This window comes from Brienomyrus brachyistius, chromosome 10, assembly GCF_023856365.1.
Source record: "Brienomyrus brachyistius isolate T26 chromosome 10, BBRACH_0.4, whole genome shotgun sequence".
Lineage (NCBI taxonomy): Eukaryota > Metazoa > Chordata > Actinopteri > Osteoglossiformes > Mormyridae > Brienomyrus > Brienomyrus brachyistius.
Genome location: NC_064542.1, coordinates 14,196,761 through 14,216,632, shown reverse-complemented (window position 1 = coordinate 14,216,632; position 19,872 = coordinate 14,196,761). Strand labels below are relative to the sequence as shown.

At 41.0% G+C, this 19,872-nt stretch overlaps 1 protein-coding gene across 5 annotated transcripts; it reads left to right on the top strand.

The window, feature by feature from the left end:
* Positions 1–2,993: 2,993 nt before the first annotated feature.
* On the top strand, positions 2,994–19,840 carry zgc:66447 (SLAIN motif-containing protein-like). Of its 5 annotated transcripts, none has more exons than XM_049029075.1 (9): positions 3,000–3,059; positions 4,942–5,567; positions 10,759–10,898; positions 11,971–12,108; positions 13,580–13,720; positions 14,064–14,378; positions 15,122–15,265; positions 18,369–18,675; positions 19,037–19,840. In XM_049029075.1, the coding sequence occupies exons 1-9, from the start codon at positions 3,033–3,035 to the stop codon at positions 19,101–19,103; spliced, it is 1,905 nt and encodes a 634-aa protein (XP_048885032.1). In that variant the 5' UTR covers positions 3,000–3,032; the 3' UTR covers positions 19,104–19,840. The 5 variants fall into 5 exon arrangements, with proteins under 5 accessions (XP_048885036.1, XP_048885032.1, XP_048885034.1 ...); XM_049029077.1 differs by lacking the exon at positions 3,000–3,059 and adding an exon at positions 3,134–3,227; XM_049029076.1 differs by lacking the exon at positions 3,000–3,059 and adding an exon at positions 3,148–3,370.
* The last annotated feature ends 32 nt before the right edge of the window (positions 19,841–19,872 follow it).

Sequence of the window (19,872 nt, the reverse complement as noted above, 5' to 3'; positions counted from 1 at the left end):
TGCACAAATCCAGTTTAACTGCCAAGAAGAAATTCTGTTATCTGATTAGGGCAGCAGGATAAATAATAGTGAAAAGACTCACTGCATATGACTATCCAGGAGCCAAGCTAACATGTCCTTAACCTGTGTGTTTCCATAGAGATCAGGCCATACAAATGGGTTCAATTCACTCTGAATTAAAGCTAAATAACTAAATATAAACACATTAATCCAGTTTCCAGTCATCATGTGACTCTGCATGAATTGCGAAATCAGTTCAGGGGAACATGAACTTTTCCCCCATTAGTACTCCGTACGACTGGTTAACCGAGAACCAGGACTTATGGGACATGTTTTCCTGCATGTCCATGCACCAAGATATCCCCCACGATAACCACATGTGACAGCAGTTGATCTTAATCAGCCTTATCACATTCTTTGCCCAGAGCTTGTAACGGCCAGGTATTGATTTCTGAGCTTTTTGGAGTCAGCAGCTTAAAATGTAGAATTTAGAGATCAGTGGTCATTGTTGACACACCACAGTACACAACAACAAAATGTGTCCTCTGCATTTAACCCATATGTGACATTGGGACATAGCAGGGGGGGTAGCTAATTCTGCACCCAGGGAACAGTGCTTGGGGGCAGTACTTTACTCAGGGTACCTTAGTGGTGCCTCGCTGGTCAGGGATTCAAACCAACAATCTTTCATTTACAAGAGCACTTCCATAACCATTAAACCACCACCACCACCCTCAAGCCTATCATGCTGTTATTGGTCAGTGTTCTTTCTGGGAAGAGGCTTTCTGCATCACTGACATACTCAATCCCTGCCAGAGTGGAATCTTTTCAGAAGGTGGGGTGGTAAGGAAATGGCAGACTGTTCCTGCAATTCCTGCACATGCAGATACATGTTAGCTAATGTTTGATGGGAGTAGTAACTTCACTACTCATGAGGCCCTAACCTGTAATACGATCCTCTCTGACTGCAGGACATTCCTTAGATTACGCAGGTGAGTTACCAAAAGCAAAAGTTTCTTAAACACGGCCAGTCTATCTAGTGTTTCTCCAAAAGTGTGTTGTGAAAGAGCAATGACAGATTAATAATCATCATCAGGTTTATTTGCTAATGCTTGTGCACAGGTACAGGGAATTTATCCCCTTTTGTCGGTGCTCACATACATACAGTAGGTACAAACACAGTTAAGAAATGACAATATAGCACATATAATTCTGTTGATATATAAAAGTCAATTCAGTTCAAAGGCACTTCAAACAGAAACATGTATAAAGCAGAACCACTAATTTAACTACAATCTCAGATTGTAATACCATACTTCTAGTTTGATTCGTTCTATGAATAATTCAATGATTTTTTTTTTCATTCACAATAATATCGGTTGTCGGTATGATGTAAGCATCCCCATTCTTGTATGGAACTCGCACAATACTACTATAAACGTAAATAAAAATGAATTTTCAAATGTCACAAAAAGTGAGGCTTTCATGTATTTTTCTATGGAAAATATGCACATGTACCCCATTGCAAGGTGTTCAAATTCTTCAACACTTATATGACACTGAGTTTCTGGCTAAAACGTTCAAATAGTCACACTATCTTCAGACATCTTGCCTCTACACATATGCCTATAAAGTCGGGCACACGCATTACCAGCGAACAGACATACGTGCGCGGACACGATCAGATGTCTTGGTATGCATACCTGCAGCAACAGACAGATAGATAGAGATAGAAAGCTACTTTAGTGGATTTCCATTGGAAATCTAGGCATCCAGTAGCTTACACATACAAAAAGATCAGACCTTTATGCATGTGTGTTTGGATAATGGCTGTTTTTCTGTCTCGTTTTTCTCCTTGGAGCAATCCTTGTTTTGTATTAGGCAGGTGAAACTATAGTTTTTATGAACATTGCAAAATGAGGCGAGATTAAAATACTATCACATATCACATTTGTATTCCATCATAATATTTAATAAAATTCTACCCGCCACACAACCGAAATCGTTTATAAATGTATCCTCAAAAATACTGACAAAGCTTTACTCAGAAAATTCAAACGTATCTGGATCGCCACACCCTAGTTTCCCTTGCAAAGCTAAAACAGCGTGAAAGCATTACAGGTGGAAGCATTGTGTTACAAGGACATCTGCCGTTCAAAAATGACACTGCAAATTACGCCATTAACATTTTTTAACAGAAACGCTATCTCTAGCTCAGTATTTAAAAAATATTTTTTATATTATGCAAAAATGCATGTCCATACGCCATAATATGATTATTAAGAAAATATTTAATTTCTTTTTAACTATATTGGAACTGTTTGCTATTGCTTTCAGCAAGTTTTATTTATCCAAATCACAATCGAAATGAGGGAGGAACGGTGGCTCAGCAGCGGGTGGCACTGTCGCTGGAAACCTCCAACGATACCCTGTGGGATCTCCGAAAGTGTGAATTCCCCACCCAGTGTTTGTGAAACTTTCAAATGCAACCGCAGTGGCGCATGTAACCCCCTCCCCCCGTATGTCCTCATCCTCTTCAGGTAATCTAACCACGGCCCTGTACTGGTAAAACAGTTGGAGGATGAATAAGAGAAACGAAGGGTACTGCCACCATCTGGCAAGAATAAATATTGCCGTAATAAATTGCGAATGCGTCTAGGCTTCTGTTTGATTGACGGGATACACTCAACGATATCATACAGCATACCCACCTGAAGCTATCAGAAATCCGTATTGATACATTAAATGTTCACCCGTTCATAAAAGTGTTAAACTGAGAACGGGTACTAATGAATCGTACAACAGATTCACAAACTAAATGAAGCCCTGTAAACTGAATTTGACAGATTAAGACCCATGCAGAAAGCGCGTTCTGCACTGTAGGTTGTTTCATTCATTTATTTTTTTTCCTCACCGATTATGGGAAAAACGCGGACTCAAGATTCGTTGACACTGGTTTCGTTTTCGAGAGATCGGACGATGCAGTCACACTAGTGTTGAACCATGAACCTTCCCAGCTGAACTATGCGACGATGGACTTGGATGCCGTTATCCAGTCGGTGCGTATTATGTGTGAAAACAAAGAGCTGCATGGAGCGCCCCCCCCTCCACCCCCCGAGGTTGAATAGGCTAAGCGCTGCACTCGAGCCCGCCCCCTTGTTGCTAGTAGCGCAGAACCAGCCGTTAGCGACGCGCATCGCCACACGGAGCAGACGCTGAGACCGCCGGTCAGTTTCGCTGTTGTTTAGTCCGTGTTCGTGCAACCTACCGGTTTTTTGTACCCTTTAAATTAAATAACTGCATGAACACTCCTCAACGTAAAATTTAATCATAAGCCGACGTTCAAACGGAAACGGAACACCGGGCAGAGGTAGGTTTTGTTGTGCTATTAGCTACGTGGCTAACTGGCTAGTTGGACTTGTGAGTTTAATTCATAAGAACTGCTCATGTTTTCCATTAGTCAGCGTTCGGACGCGGTCGTATCGACAGCTGTTTGGGTTGTTGGGTTTCCAACGTCCTTTGAATAGATATCTAGTTTTAATAAAAATGTAAGAAACGCCTGGCTGACAGCTCATTAATATAACTAACTAGCTACCTAAGTGTGACCTGAGAAACGTGGGTCGTGCCCGGCCGTTATTGTTGGAAAATGTTAGATGGGCGCCGCTACTGAGAGAGGTCCAGTTTGAAGCGGACAGTTCCGACGACGTAACTTGGACTTAACACAGTTGGCTAGTCCGCCGTCGTTTTTTCTGTTGGCTTAGTAAACTAATAAGATAAACTTAACTATCTACGGCGGCTGAGCTGTTTTATTATATGCCTTTTGGTTAATTAGTCAGCATAACGATACTGTAGCGCGGCGATCGCTAAAGCTATGATGCTATTGGACTCTGACTACAACTAGCGTCCAGATTGAGGCGTTAAATGATTTGGATGAACTATAGCTACATAACCGTATTAGTAACCCTTCTACCTTTTAGTATGCTATTGGTGCACCCCATCGGTTGGTACTTTAGCTTGATAGCAGATGGGTTCTGTTTTTAATGTAATGTCAGTTTTCCTTGGCTAGAGATTTTTGCAGTTTCCATTACTACCTGGTGAATCGTTAAGGGTCAATAAACACTGTCATCATTTTCCATGAAAGGTAGTATATAGTGTAAGTTTATTGGAGGAAACCATATAATGGTATTTTGAAAGACAGGTGTAAAAAATATTTAGATGTGCTTTGTTGCTGTGTGTGGTCCATCTTAAAGGTAACGTCATTTTGCACTTCCAGTGCAAGTTTTGAAGTGTGTGCATAATACGTGTGGCAGACAATTCTCTGCCTCTCTGATTTGCTTTGCAAAGTGTGGTGCCGAAGCTAACATGTATGAAGTCTCCCCCATTGAGGAGTGACGTCAGTACCTTATGTGTGCAGCTACCTCCCAAAAACGGTAACTCCACTTATGGTTGGCAGTGTTGCCCTGAGATGCAGTCTTTCAGTTGTGTCAGGTTGCATGTTAACTTCTGTTGAACAAAGTACGGGTATTTTGAAGCAGGTTTCAGTAGCTTCATCCTCAGCATCTCCTGAAAACCTCTGCAGGAGAGCATATGCTCATATCTGCTCACAATTCATAATTATTTACTAAAATTCTTACATCACGGCTCACCCACTGGCATCACATCTGCCAACAGGGTGCAAACTGGAGCCTTGTAGTTGGTTTGTTTATTTAAACAACCGCTATTCCCTTTTATTTTATTAAAGGCTGGAATTAACTGGATTTTAGTTAGGATCAGGTCTGCATTGTTGCAAAGATGGATAAATTAAGTAAATGAAAATAGCAAATGGAAAAAACTGAACTGGCTCATATTGAATCTCATTTTTGTGCATCTTAATCTACCTGTAGACGTGATTAGGTTAGCTTGGTCCATGATGACTCCTGTCTTTTCCGTCTCTCTTTTCAGGGTGTGAAGATGGTGGTACCTGAGAACGGAACTGCGGTCCAGCAAGCAGATAATGGTGAATCGAGCAGTTTGGGGGAGACCCCGCAGGCTGGATTTGGCACAGAGCAGGACACGGATGGGAAGGAGCTTGAGGAGGTGCGCAAGCTTCAGGAACTGGTGCGAAGACTGGAGGTTCAAAATCAGACACTGCGCAACAGAGGTGGCAGGGCTAACAGCAACTTAAGAGCAGCTAGCAATATTAATGCCAGGACTGCCACTGAGGAGGTGACTACCTCCCCACTCGTTTTGGAAGACCATGTCAAACTCGGCAGCAGAGACTTGGAGCCATCACCTCGGCCGGACAGCAACAGTAGTAGCAACGACAGCAGTAGAGATGTGTCCCCCCTCCCAGATACCTGTAGGTTAGAGGATGAGGAGGAAGGGGTACATGAGGGGCACCTTTTGAGCTGTGGGTATGTGGCCGTACCCTGCGGTAGAACGCCAGGAGGAACATTGTGTCGAACTGTGGACTCTGTAGGCCCTGAGGCTCCTGGTGGGTCAGACACAGGAGCGAATCTGTCTGCTCTAGATGAGGTGGAGGTGCTCAACCTGGAGGAATATGATGAGATGGAAGAAGAAGACAGCTGGTAGGTGCCTGTTGAGAATATTATTGCTCTTTACCATGGTTGGTTTCACCGGGCTCCTCCCTTGACACTGATGCTAGATCATGTTCTACATTCTGCCAAAAGTCAATATTTATTTGCTTGTGCTGGCAGCCTCGACTAATATATGCATATTGTCAGATGGGGTAGCAGTATGTATGTATACTACAGTTTCAAAACGGGAGTTATGGCCCATATCCAAAGGATCTTTACATCCCCATATTTCAGGTAAGTATGTAATTATCAGTTTCACTCCTTATTTTCTCAAGAATTGTATCACTTTAGTGAAACATAGCCAGTAATTATATGAAATCTCTTTGAGTTGCAGGATTTGGGTTTAAATCACACCTCCACTCTGTGTGTGTGTGTGTGTGTGTGTGTGTGTGTGTGTGTGTGTGTGTGTGTGTGTGTGTGTGTGTGTGTGTGTGTGTGTGTGGATTTTGTATGTTCTCCATGTGTTCTACCCAGTTTCCCTCCAGGCGGTACAGTTTTAGAATGGAATCTAAATGCATGTACCCATAGTAAGGTTTTCTAGAAATGAGACACTCAGTCTCATTATGTTTGAATTCTGGTAGTTAATTGAGGCAGTGTGAGCCTGGCTGCAACAGAGTTTTGCTCTGTAAATATCCGTTCCCCAACCCCCACAGATAACCACTTGGGAGGGGCACCATTTAATATGTATTCATTTACTTTACATTTTCCTGTTGAGGAAAAACTAATTTATTGTTCATCGTTTTGCTGTCATGCAGCACCTGGTTGGTAAAATCGTGGAAACATATTTTCCTTATGGGAGGCCGCATGGTGGAGTCTGGGAGGTTCATGTACCAAGACAGCAGTGAGCAGATGAACTGTCTGAGTAGGACTGTGGAAATAGCTGGGCCTTGAAGGCTCCATTTTTGCTTCCAGGCATCTGTGTCTTCCTGTACTCAAGACCGTATAAAGCCCAAGTTCTCTAAATAAAACATCCTCTTCCTCATGAGAATCTTGGTGAGCTTGCATCACTACTCTCCTTCTCTCTGAGGTTTTTTGAACTGCAGTACTTTCAGAGTCCTCAGTCTTTTTCAGTTTATCAAGTACATGAAATGGCAATTAAAGATCTTTGTATTTTTGATGTAATTTTCAAGTGGCATAAGTAGCTTCTTTGCATTGCAGTAGTTCTAGGAGTTGTTGATTGATCCAGCAGAGTTGACACACATGCACCAAAAGAAATCCTACATTTTTTTTCTGGTAGCATATTAGAATAATAGTTTAATGGGTTGTTGGACTTGTGTTCACTGTTTCCTTTCTTGCCAGTCATGTTTGCACTGCATGGTCAAACCATTTGCTTCCCCCAGTCTGCACTGGAGTGGCATGGTCTTTGAGGACTGCAAAACTTGCAATGTCTCTATCCTCGTATGCGTGGGTGGAAGGGAAAGGAAAGTTGATTCTGTGGCTTTGTGGTTATTAGGTTGTATGTAGGGCTGAGCGATATAAATAATATATGGATAAACCTTCATAATTTGAACGAGAAACTGTGATAAACTGTCCATACGGAACATGGCTTGATAGCACACATCAGCATCGCATCACAGAAACAAATGCAATTTCAAGCAATCATAGTAATTTTTTAAGAACGGACAATCTATGCCCAGTAAATGCACAGCAAGGTTGAGTGAGTTGGCGGAGCTATTATTTTGGTAAAATCAGGGAAGGTATTGTATATTGTAAACTCTGCCGAAAACTTCTGCCAACTAAATCTGGAAATGCTGCAAATTTGTTTCACCACTTGAACCATTGCCATCCAATGCAACATACAGAATACAAGTGACCACAGTCAACACCAGCAATTAGGGTTTTCACTTTCAGTCTGAAGAAATGCAGGACAACTTGTCCTGTATTGGTAAAAAAAAAAAACATAGAACACCGTTTAAAAAATTTTCATTACAAGATGGGTGGCAACTCGACCAGCAATGTCCTGTTTGAAGTGTGTGCATAACTGACATGTGTGGCAATCCTGTTCCCCAAAACAAGCAGTGAGGCAGTCAGGGAAACAGCCCAGCAATTAACCATACTGTTGCTGTTTTCTAGTGTTCATTTTTGTATGATTTATTTGTTAAAATTACACATCAGTTTGCAGTCCATACAATTTTTTCATGTTCTGAATCTGTTTAAGGGCAATTCGAAGGAATTTTAAGTAAACATTGAGCCTTGAAGTAAAGACATACTGATGTGAGTTATATCATGATTGTTAGCAATATAAATTGAATTTTTTGCCATATCGCCCAGCCCTAGTTGTACATCAGAATGATAACATTGACACCTGTTTTTGCCAACATCGACTCACTGAATACATTTAAGAGTTGCTCTTACCCATTTGGTACTCAGATAGTGCTGATAACTTGCAAACATCCATCTGTCCGTCTTCCAGCTGTTTATCCTGGTCAGGGTCACTGAGAGGCCTTGAGCCTCTAGCAGGCAGCAAAGGGCATACCCTGAAGTGGATGAACTTACATAAATGCTGTAATGTTTTTTGGAAATGTATTTAAATTATCTCTTTTCTCTTCTTAGTATTGTTTGTAATACTTCATGTATAGTATTATTTATTAAAGAATTAAAGTAACGCAATGGTGATTTTTATAAGGTTCACTAACTGTGCATGTCCTTCACGTGTCTGTTACCTTCCAATTATTTTTGGTTGGTTCGTCTGTGTCTCCCGGGTAGATGTGACTTTGGTACCATCTATAAAAGGATGAATTATGTGAAGGAGTATTTCAGTAGGCCTTCTGTTGACTAATGTTCTTGGAGTGTGATGTTCATGACTGTGTTCCCAGGAGGCACCTGTACATCAGAGTGGATTGGTGGTCAGTGAAATTTCTGGGCCTCTACAGCGGCTGGACAGCAAAGAGTTTGGCTTTTCTGAAAGGAATGGAACAGTATAGACTTCATGAAATCTGATTGTCCTGAATGGCTAATTTGGTAGCCTAGAAGCTGGTTCATACCTTTCCGCCCCAGTGCATATACGCTCTGCATATACGTGCACGGAAACGTTTATAGTTCTCCAGTCAAGCCACATACTTTGCACATGCACACAACGTGTTTTACTTTATATTATTATTCTGATATTCTCTGCACACGTACCACAGCAGTGAGGTTTGTGTCAGTAACAATTTTATTGCCTTGTAAATAGTCTGTTGGGTTTGCAAACTACCCCAGTGCACGTCAGAAGCGTCCATGATGGTAGTTAAAGTGGACGCTAGTGAATCACTCATGCGCAGTGTGTTCTGAGCTGCACAGACACACATTTGGAATGCGGCAGAAATTTAGTCATAGAGGAGCACAATGATGTCAAACGTGTCATAAACGTTCGAGCGGAAATGTCCACTAGTATACTTACGGAGAAGTATGAACCAGCATTGAAGTTTAAACATATTCTGCATGAAAACTTTACCTGGAATCACAATTGGATTTGCTAAGTATGTGCTTTGCAAGAGGCATATAGTTAAGAGTGTGGAAATGCATGAAGACAAAAGGCTTTCACATAATATCAGTACATATTGAATAACAGGCTGCTTTTTATAAATTCAGCCTGGAGCCCTAGTGTAATAGTTTTTGTGTTTTGCAGTGCTCTGAATGTTTAGGAAAGTTACCCTTTGGCATTTTGAGAACTCACACAAGCAGAAAGCAAAGTGGGTCACAGTCCTTTTTATTGCGGTGGATTAATAATACCTACTTGAACAAGTTGAGCATAATATCTTGAAATATATATGAAATAAACATCAAAGCATTTGTAAAGTACTCTCTTTTGCATTTCATGTAATTTGAATAGCATCCTAATTGTGATACTGTATTTTGTACTTTTATACAATTGATTCCATTCTTTTCTATAATTTATAATTGTCTGTGGTTCATGAGGGATGTCCTGTTTTTCAAGTAGTCTGTATTGTTCAGTAAGTGTAATCTCTTTTGCCGCTTTTCCACTCATATACAGGAACCAAGCTGTACCAAAAAGAGACACTAGTTTCGGCACGGTTCTAGCTCGCTTCGGTTTTCCACTGCAGAAGGGTTAGCTCGATAAAGGTGTTGCTGGGTTTGGAGAGTGACAGTGAATTAAAACGGAAGAAACACTTATTTACTGTTCACATGATGTACATCATGATTTACTATGTGCTAATTTCCACCAGCATGTCTGTGAGAATTGTTGTCTTAGTAGTAGTAGTAGTAGTAGTAGTAGTAGTAGTAGTAGTAGTAGTAGTAGTTTGATGTGTGATCAGAATAATCTCGAAGCTTCAGGTATTGTCATGTCTTGTTTTGAAAGCAAGTGCTGTGTTGTCTGCTGACTGTAGTGCCATGTAACGGTTCACCCAGGACAAAAATTGACAAACCAGCAATGAAATGCTTTTTTTATTATTACATGATTAGTTATTCCGTGGGCAGAGCATGGGGTTATGAAAATAAAATAAAAAAATGTGTATAATGTTTGTAACCTCCCCCTGCTCTGGCCTGTAAGCTGATTTGGGCGCATATGTGATCCTCTTGCAGATAGGATTGCTTGCTGGGTTTTACAGTACTGGCAGGGAACACAGACTATTACTGCCAGACTCATCACTGATTAACTGTGTGAGAGTGCAGAAAGCTGTCAGCACAGATGATGGCTCTTCATTGGAGTCAGCATCCAGTTTTGAACTTGGAGAAAACAAGCAGGATGTTTTGTTTTCTCTGAATCACATTACTCTTAAAAGCCGTTTACTCAGCAGTGACCAAATTCAGCCTCGCCAATAATGCCTGAGGTTGCCAACAGCAATAAGAAAATTAGACCAAGGTTACACCCAGTACTCAGAATCGTTGGCTCTAATACCCGTGTTGTCATTTTTGTTCTCCCCATAAGAGAAAATGCCTTTTAACAGAGTCTTGGATGATGACTGCATAACCTGATTAGTTTCTAATGTTTCTTTGGACGAGTTGTTCTTACCTTACTGTGATTTGGACACTTACAGCACAAAGTGTCTGTTCTTGCAGTATGTGGGAGAAACCAGCTGTTTTCTCCTATTGCTCCTAGAGACTGTTGCTCTTCACTTGTCTTCATTTGCTTCATTTTCTTTCCCCTCTTGATAGCATAACCGCTTTATTATTTTTCCATGTCATCTGATTTTCTGGTACTGAGATTTTTTATTCTTGGTGTTTGTGTCTGTGTGTGTAGGTTGTATGTGTCTCCGAAGAAGCAGGTTTTGGCAGAGGAGAGGCCAGAGTCTCCTCTAAAATGGTGTAGAAAGGTGTTGGATCACCCCAGCCCAGAGACTGAAGTGGCCTGCCGCATGCTTATCAACCGCCTGGACCAAAGTAAGTGCTCACCCATATGAAATGCATTTGCTTTCCACAGTAATGATCTCTTGTGCTGTCCTAGGAGGGGAATACAAGGCTTCCCCCCGACTCCTGTTTTTCCCCACACCTAACCTGTTAAACATATCCATCCTTTATGCAAAATACGTTTCTAAAAACACTGCCTGCAAAACAAAGTAGATGCTAGCAATTTACTTTCCATGGGAGTAGAAGTGGTACCTTTTCTGCTAACCATCAGATCATTGTTGTTCCTTTGTGAAACAGGTCAGAGTTATGTTACCCTGTGTGCGCTGCAGTTATTTTACTGCTCAATGACGTTTTTGTGAGCTCAGGTGTGCGTGCTCTGCAATACCCACCCAGGTGTGTGTGCTGCTCAGCTGACCATTCCATTATGTAATGGCTCCCCCTTGGCTTCCATCACTGCTCTAGTTCCACAACAAAGGGTGCAGAGCCCTGCCGCACCCTCTCTCGGCGGTTAGCTTGGATTACCGCAGCCTGGATCAGTTCCCCTTTTGTAATTCTTTTGTAAAACCTGGTCAGCTGTGCAACTGCTTTTTTAAGCAAGAACAAAGGAAGCACGGTGTAAATGTAACACAAGGTGCAATTGAAGTTTAAAGCAAACATTTGCATTAATGCTTTGCCACTGCCTCTCATGAGCAAACTGCAATAGTTAATGAGAGGCACCTGTAGTTTGAGGAAAAGGTATCCTTTAAACTGGAGTTTCTCCTCTCTCAGAGCTTTTATTACCCCATCAAAACACGAATGAAATTAACATCATATCTGTTTTTCTCTCAGAAATTTTTTATCTGTAAGTCAGTTTGTCTGGGGAAAAAATGTGCATAAACCTAAATATCAATTTTTTAAATTCTGTTTCTTATGTGTTATGTTCCCACTCAATTCTGAATGCGGTTTGTTTTTGGTCAAGTCCCGTAGACGGTCGGCATCATTTTTATCAGTTTATTAGCCTTGTTTACATCATGGAAAGCGATGCCATGGCTTGGGTGCTGCACCTTGAATCAGCCTGAGAATAATCTGGTGTCTGAATGCTTGTGATGTGTCTTCTCTCCTCCAGCCACCCGATGGAGGAACATATATAGCAGCCCCTCTCAGACTGTGGGGCCAGCCTCGGAGTCTGGCCCCGGCACTGCCTTACTGTCGCCTGGGTACCACAAAACAACTAACAAAACACTACTAACCTGTGGCAGCTCAGGTACGGCATGACGTTAACACACGCTGCCCTTGGTATGTCTGTCATGTTCAAGTTAAAGGGCTCTCTTCCAGTGTCCCAGTGGGAAATTATCTCTCTGCTATTTCTCTCTGAATCATGCTTCATATTATAGTGTCACTCCTATGACTTTGCATCTTAGCTTTAAAGCCTGTGTGGAATTTTAGTGTTTTATTATATTGTGAAATGTTCACCGTCTTAGAATTTCTTGCGATGCAATTTCTTGGAATTCAAGCATTGCAGAGTTTGCATGGAATGCCTTCTCACCTTTTTAACTTATGATCTGAAGTACAGAATGTTTAAAATTGCTAACACTAATACAGGACATTAAGGTTGGCAGCAAGGTCTGTGCATGGCATGATGTCAGACAAATCAGGCCTCTTATTAACCTCTCTGCATGAGCATTTTACAAAAAACTTCTACATGCAACCCTTCAAGATGCAAACGTTCAAAGACGTGAACATGCATGTCCAATAAAAAAAACTGCAACATTAAAAACTGCCAGAATTTCAAATTTCGTGACAGAGTTCCTGTCTCTGACGCTTGGCGGTGAACAGAACCCACGCTGTTATTTTATATACGCTTAGTCATGGGCAGCCTTTATCCACCACAAGTGTTCATTATCGACTGCATATTTGTGTTGAGCTATCAGGACTATTTTAAACCCAAGATGTCGGGAATTAAACATAAAACAAGGGTTGATGTAGCTGGTAGCTCTAAGATGCGCCAGGCTGTTACAATGGAGAGTGAAAATAAAGAAGGTTGAACGTTACAAGCGCGGTGAAAAGATGGTTGATGTCGCTCATGCGTATAATATGAACAAATCCACCATCTGCAGGATTTTAAAGGACAAGGTAATGGAGTGTGAAAATGCTGTGCCAGTATCATTGACAAGCGTCAGCTGGATGCGTAGGCTCAGTTTGTTGAACTTGCAAACTTTTGGACTTGCGAACCCACTTTCAAAGCGGTACTGTTCTCTTGGGGACTGTATACCCTTAATTGCTTTGGTTGCTTATAATAAGCCTTTCTGTAGTTAGTATTTTAAAGGCAGGATTGCAGCAGACATGAACACTAGCATAGGATACCAGCTGATTTTATAAGTGAATTTTGAAATTGAGGTGATATCTATCTCATTCAATTTAAATGTTCTGTCCAGTATCTTTATACAGGCTTTTGAATAAAAGGTTAAAGTAATATTGTGTTACTTCTGTGCTACCCTTACTATACCACTGAGCTGGCAATGTGTATGTGGTGCAATGTCCACTTTATTCAGAGAAAAACATCGGCTGCAGTTTGAAGTAGGAAAATCATATTGCATTTGTACTCACAGCATCTGATTATAGGTGCATTTTACATGCATCAGAAACTGGGTATTTTAATATCCTTCAGTATGAGTGAACTCGGTGTACAGAGGCAAATCCTTTAAGGTAGTATGCTTTCTTCCCTTTGTTCCCAGGTCATATGGGCATGCACTCCGCCTTAAGCTCACAGTCATCTATAGACAGTGAGTTGAGCACCTCAGATGATTCCATCTCCATGGGATACAAGCTGCAGGACTTGACCGATGTTCAGATTATGGCTCGGCTGCAGGAAGAAAGTGAGTGTAGCTGCCTGACTGATCTCGTCTAATAAATTGTTGTGACAAGTCCTCTTGCCCTATAGTACCATAGTGCTGTGTTTTAAGATTTGAAAGCATAAAGCAGTCATACAACATGAATGTTTTTGACTGCAGCTTCTAGTGTTCTGCAGAATTTGCATTAAGGTTTGTAATAAACAGATATAATAAGCAGAAATGTAATTATTTCTATGAATGCATGTTGATTCAAAAGGCAATCCTAATTTTCCTTAGTTTTAGCAGTGAGCTAACGTTCATAGTCTCCTTGGCAAACACTGTGTACCTGTATATGTCTGTCTGTCTGTCTGCGTATGCACGTACACAGGCCTCAGGCAGGATTACGCCTCCAGCTCGGCCTCAGTGTCACGCCGCAGCTCCAGTGCTTCCCTGCAGTCCTTGCGCCGGGGCACGTACAGCGACCAGGAGTTTGATTCCTACAGCCTGGAGGATGAGGAAGATGGCTGCTTCTCCCTGCCCCAACGCCTACATCGCTACTCCCCCTCCCCGCTGAGCTCGCCCCGCTGCCAGTCTCCCAACACCCTGGCAGAGTATAGCCGCCTGAGTGCCCAGCGTACCCGCACCCCTCGGCGCTCCTTACAGGGCCCCGGCTCCGAGCTTCTCGCCTTTGCTCAAACCGAGGGTATGTGCAGGGCTCCCCAGTACCCCCCTGTACTCATAGCTTGGGCGGTATGACAGTATTACGGTATACCCCAGTATTAAAACATCACAAACGTATTACTTTTTAATACTGAAAAAAATACAGATGCTCTTTCTATGAAATTGATATAGAGATGCCATATTGAGGCGGTGCACTACACATTAGCTGTGATTGGAACCGTACTAAAAAAAAGCCTAAAAAATGAAAAATGCTGGACTGTAAACTGTTGGAGCATGTGTGGCATACGTGAAACATAGTCAGGCAGTGATACTGGTGTCCATAAACAAAGGGTGATATTTTTAACTCTTTAACAAGGAGTTGTCTCCTCATTTTACTAGCGCTCAGCTACCACACTGATGAGCCTGTTCGGGCTATCTCCAATTCTGGTGTCCACAGTAGTCTACATGATTTATGTTATATATATACACACACACACACATACATACCGTCAGAAAAAATATACCACCCAAGCTTACTTTTAACAGGCATTCCTGGTTCCCTGCTCATTTGAGGATTTTCATAAATTTGTAATATTTGTTCAGTCTTGTTTTTATTTAAATATACAGCATTTTCATTTTATTTTTTGTAGGTGTAGACAAAACGTTCAAATAATTTGTCAGGGAAAATTCTTGTAAGTTTATTTGCCATGAAATATGGGTGTAGTGTGATTCTCCGTCTGGCTTGGAACGCCTTTGTCAGTGAGGCCCTGCTGTGTGTGGTTACAGATGAGTTAAGGCACAGCATGCCCAACCTGGCACCACGCACCAGCCTCCGCTCTCTCGAGGCAGTGAGGAATAGCCGTAGCATGGAAGCCAACCTGCAGAGTCCAGGCAACCGGATGTCCCGCCTGCCCCACTCCTCCAGTATAGGTCTGTATCACACTGTGCTTCACTCCCCTCTTATAGGGGTCTGTACCATGCTCTTTTCTTTCCCCTGTGGTATAGGTCTGTACCACTCTTGTACCAGTTATTAGAATTTTGCCAGTAATGCCATTTGGGTTACATAAGAACATAAGAAATTTGCAAACGAGGAGGCCATTCGGCCCATCAAGCTCGTTTGGGGAGAACTTAATAGCTCAGAGTTGTTAAAATCTTATCTAGCTCTGATTTAAAGGAACACAGGGTTTTAGCTTGCTGTACATTAGCAGAAAGACTATGCCATACTCCAATTACATGCTGTGTAAAGAATGTTCTCCCGCTAATTTCCACTTATGGCTACGAGTGCTAGCATTTAAACTAATATTGAAATAGCCATTTGGCTGAACAGCATCCCAACCTGTTAGAATCTTATATACCTGGACCTTGTCCCCCCTTAGTCTCCTTTGCTTGAGGCTAAACAGATTCAGCTCAGCTAACCTCTCCTCCTAAGACATTCCTCTAAGAATCATTCTCGTCACCCTACATTACACCCTTTCCAAAGTAGCAATGTTCTTCAGGTATGGTGACCAAACTGGCACACAATATTGTAGGTGGAGTCTTACCAATGAATTATATAATTGTAGCATCACCTCCCTTGACTTAAACTCTGCCTAGAGATGTAACCCCACATCTTATTGGCCTTTTTTATTGCTTCCCCACACTGGCGAGAGTGGGACATGGAAGCATCAACATACGCACTGAGGTCTTTCTCGTAATCAACTACCTTTATTTCCGTGGAACCCATAAAATATCTGTACTTTATATTTCTGCTCCCTGCATGGATTACATTTATCTATTTTAAATTTAATCTGCCTGGTATCAGCCCAGTCGCTAATTAAATCCAGATCCCATTGTAACCTCTCTGCTGCTAGATCAGCTTCTGCTACACCACCCACCTTGGTGTCACCTGCAAATTTAACCAGTTTACTGTACGTATTGGTGTTAATATTAATGTAAATTAGGAACAATAGTGGTCCTAAAATTGAACCCTGTGGTACCCCACTAGGAACGCAGGCCCACTGAGACATTGTGCCTCTAATACATTGTAACTCCTCGCTGCTTCCTGTCTGTTAACCAGTTACGGTTAGTCGACGTAGTCGATGATGTCAATGCTGAAAATGCATCGACATCAATATTTTATATTGATGCATCGTTTTTTCTTTTAGATAATTTTTATGCTTCTATATTTTATATTGATTCATTAATTAAATTACCATTTTTGATTTTTTTAAATGTTTGTTCATTATTACAAATGTTCCCTTTAATATCACTATGTAATTATGGGAGTAGTTCATATTATCACAAAACAAATAGGTGTTTTTGCAGTGTGCAAAGTTCAGTGGTATACTGCAAGGGCACTAGTGTTACATACGAGCACCTGAAGAAAAAACACACAGGTGCTATTCTGGACCACCAGAATAAGTAAAACAAAATTAACTTAGTCTATTTGATTTTTTTGGAGCAAAAATATTCATTTAGATTAATCAACCAATTGGTAAAATAGTCAATCGATTAATCCACAGAAAAATAGTCATTCCTGGAAGCCTTAAATGCCATATGCAAAACATTACTCTCAACATTCTAAGGAATATAGGTTTTATGAATTTTTACTTCCTCTGATTAAACAATAAACTTTGGTCATCATGTAAGTTTTGGTCACATGGCTGAATAAATATTCAGTATAAACTGTGCAAAATGCACATGCAGTTTTTAAATGGCTTGTACTGCACCACTTATGCAACATTTGAACTTGCATTGCCCCAAATTTTCATTGTACATAATACATTTATTTGTGAAAACCTTTGGCTCTTGAAGGGTGAACCAGATAGACTGGATCTGTAATTGAGCATTCAATGGTGGGTGTGAACACCGTGGGTCATCAGATTTAAAAACGAAGAAAAAGATTTTATGATACTAGTTGACCTCCCAGACTGAACTTATATTGTAGCCTCTTAGTGAGTACATACACCTGTGTTTAGGTAAAAGTATAGGTGGGTGTAGTTCTGCAAATACAGAAAGGACAATACTGAAGTAGTGTGTCATACTCCAATGTGATGCAGCACTAATAGGTCACACAATACCAAGAACATTTGTATAACAATACTGTACAAGACCATTTATTACAGAAATATGTTCCCTCTTTTCAACAGGGATCTACCTATAATAGAGAGAGGTTGAGTATTGGTGATGTAGACTTAATCATCATTGATGCAAAATGCTTATTGTTGCAAAATCTTACCATAATGGCCAAAACAAGTAGTTGTACATTAGGTAATACAATACACATGAATGGGATCTAAATAATATTAAATATAAGCTACGAATATAAAGTAAAAATAGAAGGGTTAGTTGATACATATGCCAGCAACATTTCACGGGTTAAATAGTTGCGGTCAGTCAAATCCAGCTACTTCTAAATCAAAAAAACCGAAACCCATTCACCTCATCCTTTTTCTCAAGCATTGCAAGCTATTGGTAATACGTGTGCCTCTCATTGATCCCTTTCGTACCCATCTGACCTGAGCCATCCTTTTTAATGATATTCACAAAGCAAGCCTTTTTATTCACATAAAGGTCTATTGGAACAAGAAGCAGAACGCATAAAGAGGGTGTATACAAATAACTATTATGACAAGTAGAATAGTGCTATGGGGAATAAGGGGCTTTTATATATTACTATTTCAAGCTTTGGTCTGCAATACAATACATCGTGCAATGCAATACAAAACTGCAATAACGGGAACCTACATCAGAATCACTAATGATGTGGCAGTGATTTATGCTGTACTGTACTGCCCTCTTAGGGGCCCTATATGAACCACAATCACTGGATTATTAAAATAATTTTCTCTTCTACAAAATGATATGCAAGTCATTTGAAATTTGTTATGCATTTACTAATACCTGTGGTTTTGCAACTGGCATAAGGAAAATATCTAAACACATTTTTTACTCCTGCATTAATATCCCTTGCCTTGTTTCAAACAATCCTATTAATTCCTGGTTTCATTTTTTTTTTTGGCTGACTACTGCAAATCCATGACTTCTTCCCCAGGTGTGTCTTCCACAAGGCTACGTAGCAATGGTCAGTCTCCCCTGTCTCTCCGCACCCCTGTGAAAGCTTTGAGCCCAGTAGGCACAATGACAGGAGTGCGGCAACCACAGAGGACTCACACCATGACTCAGGAGGGACCCTTGGCCGGCACGCACAGGGGCCAGTCAGCAGGCCCTTCCAGTTGCGGAGCTTCGTCAGCCGCTCGGCTTACTACTGTGACAAATAGAAGTGCACCAGGCCGGGCACGTAGCTCACTGGGAGGGCCTGCGGCTGCATCTCGAGGAAGACTCGCCCAACCCAGCAGGAGGTAGGGTATGCCAGAAAAGGTCAGACAGAGACTGCAGTCCATTCAGAAGGCTTCTTTTATACAAACTAAAGATAAGGAAGCAGAAGATTTAGTTTCATTGTCAGCCAACCAAAGTGGTTTTCTTTAAACTCAGACTCTAAGCTGTAACGTTCAGGTATGGGAGTTCTTTGTATTAAAATGAATGTGACCGTGCAGGAATTTTAGTTACTTGTATAAGACGTAGATATTTCATGATAGTATTTAACAGATTAAAGGTAATTTAATATAAATCGTGTATTTTTTAGAAAAGAAAAAAGGATGAAACATTTTAATCAGCTTTCGGTATTCTTTCAGATAACAAACAAATTATTCCTTTTGACAGGTCTCTAGGGTTGACAAAATCGTGCAGACCTGTCGCCGATGAGTCATGGAAGGATGGCTGTTACTGAGCCCTAAGAATTCCTGTCAATCCGTTTGTCACAACACCAACTTACTGCCTCCCAACAGCAGATCCCCAGCAGGCTGGGAAACTGGCTGCTCCACACTTCATGAAGGACAAGTCATGGAATTAACATGGCCAGAACAGACTCTTTGGAAGAGTCATTCAGTGATGCAGAGACTAGAGACTGACAAAATGGCCGCCAGATTGCATCGTTCTGACATGTTGGAGTGATTGTTAAAGTTGAAGTAGTGCAAGTTGTGACGTTTAGGTTGTTTTTAATTCTATGTTTTTCATAGGCTATCAAAATAATATACATTTACCATGATGATTTATGTAAATTTTGTTTGCATACAATGTTCTAATCATAAATGGACATATATCTTTATGGCATTGTAAGAATATTGCATCTCGCCCTTTTTGGGTTTTCAGAAATGAAGGAAAATGTGGGGGGGGGGTCTTTTACCATGGCTATCTGTGTTTTCCGACAGTACAATATCTTGTAAACTAATTTCAACTGATTTTTTTAATGATGATGCTGACATTTACTTCATAAATCTGCATTAAGTTATAACAGTGCAAAAGCCTGGTTCTGGTACTTAAAACACCTGTTTAGTGCTTCATGGTTTGGTATTAAATGTGTTGGTTTTTGATATAGCAATAATCACATTACAGCAATTTGAAGATGCACAAAATGTAAGCTCAAATGGCAACTGACAATTAAAACTTACTGTAAATGCAGTTTTTTTTCCTCGTGTATTTTGTTAGTATGTGGATCA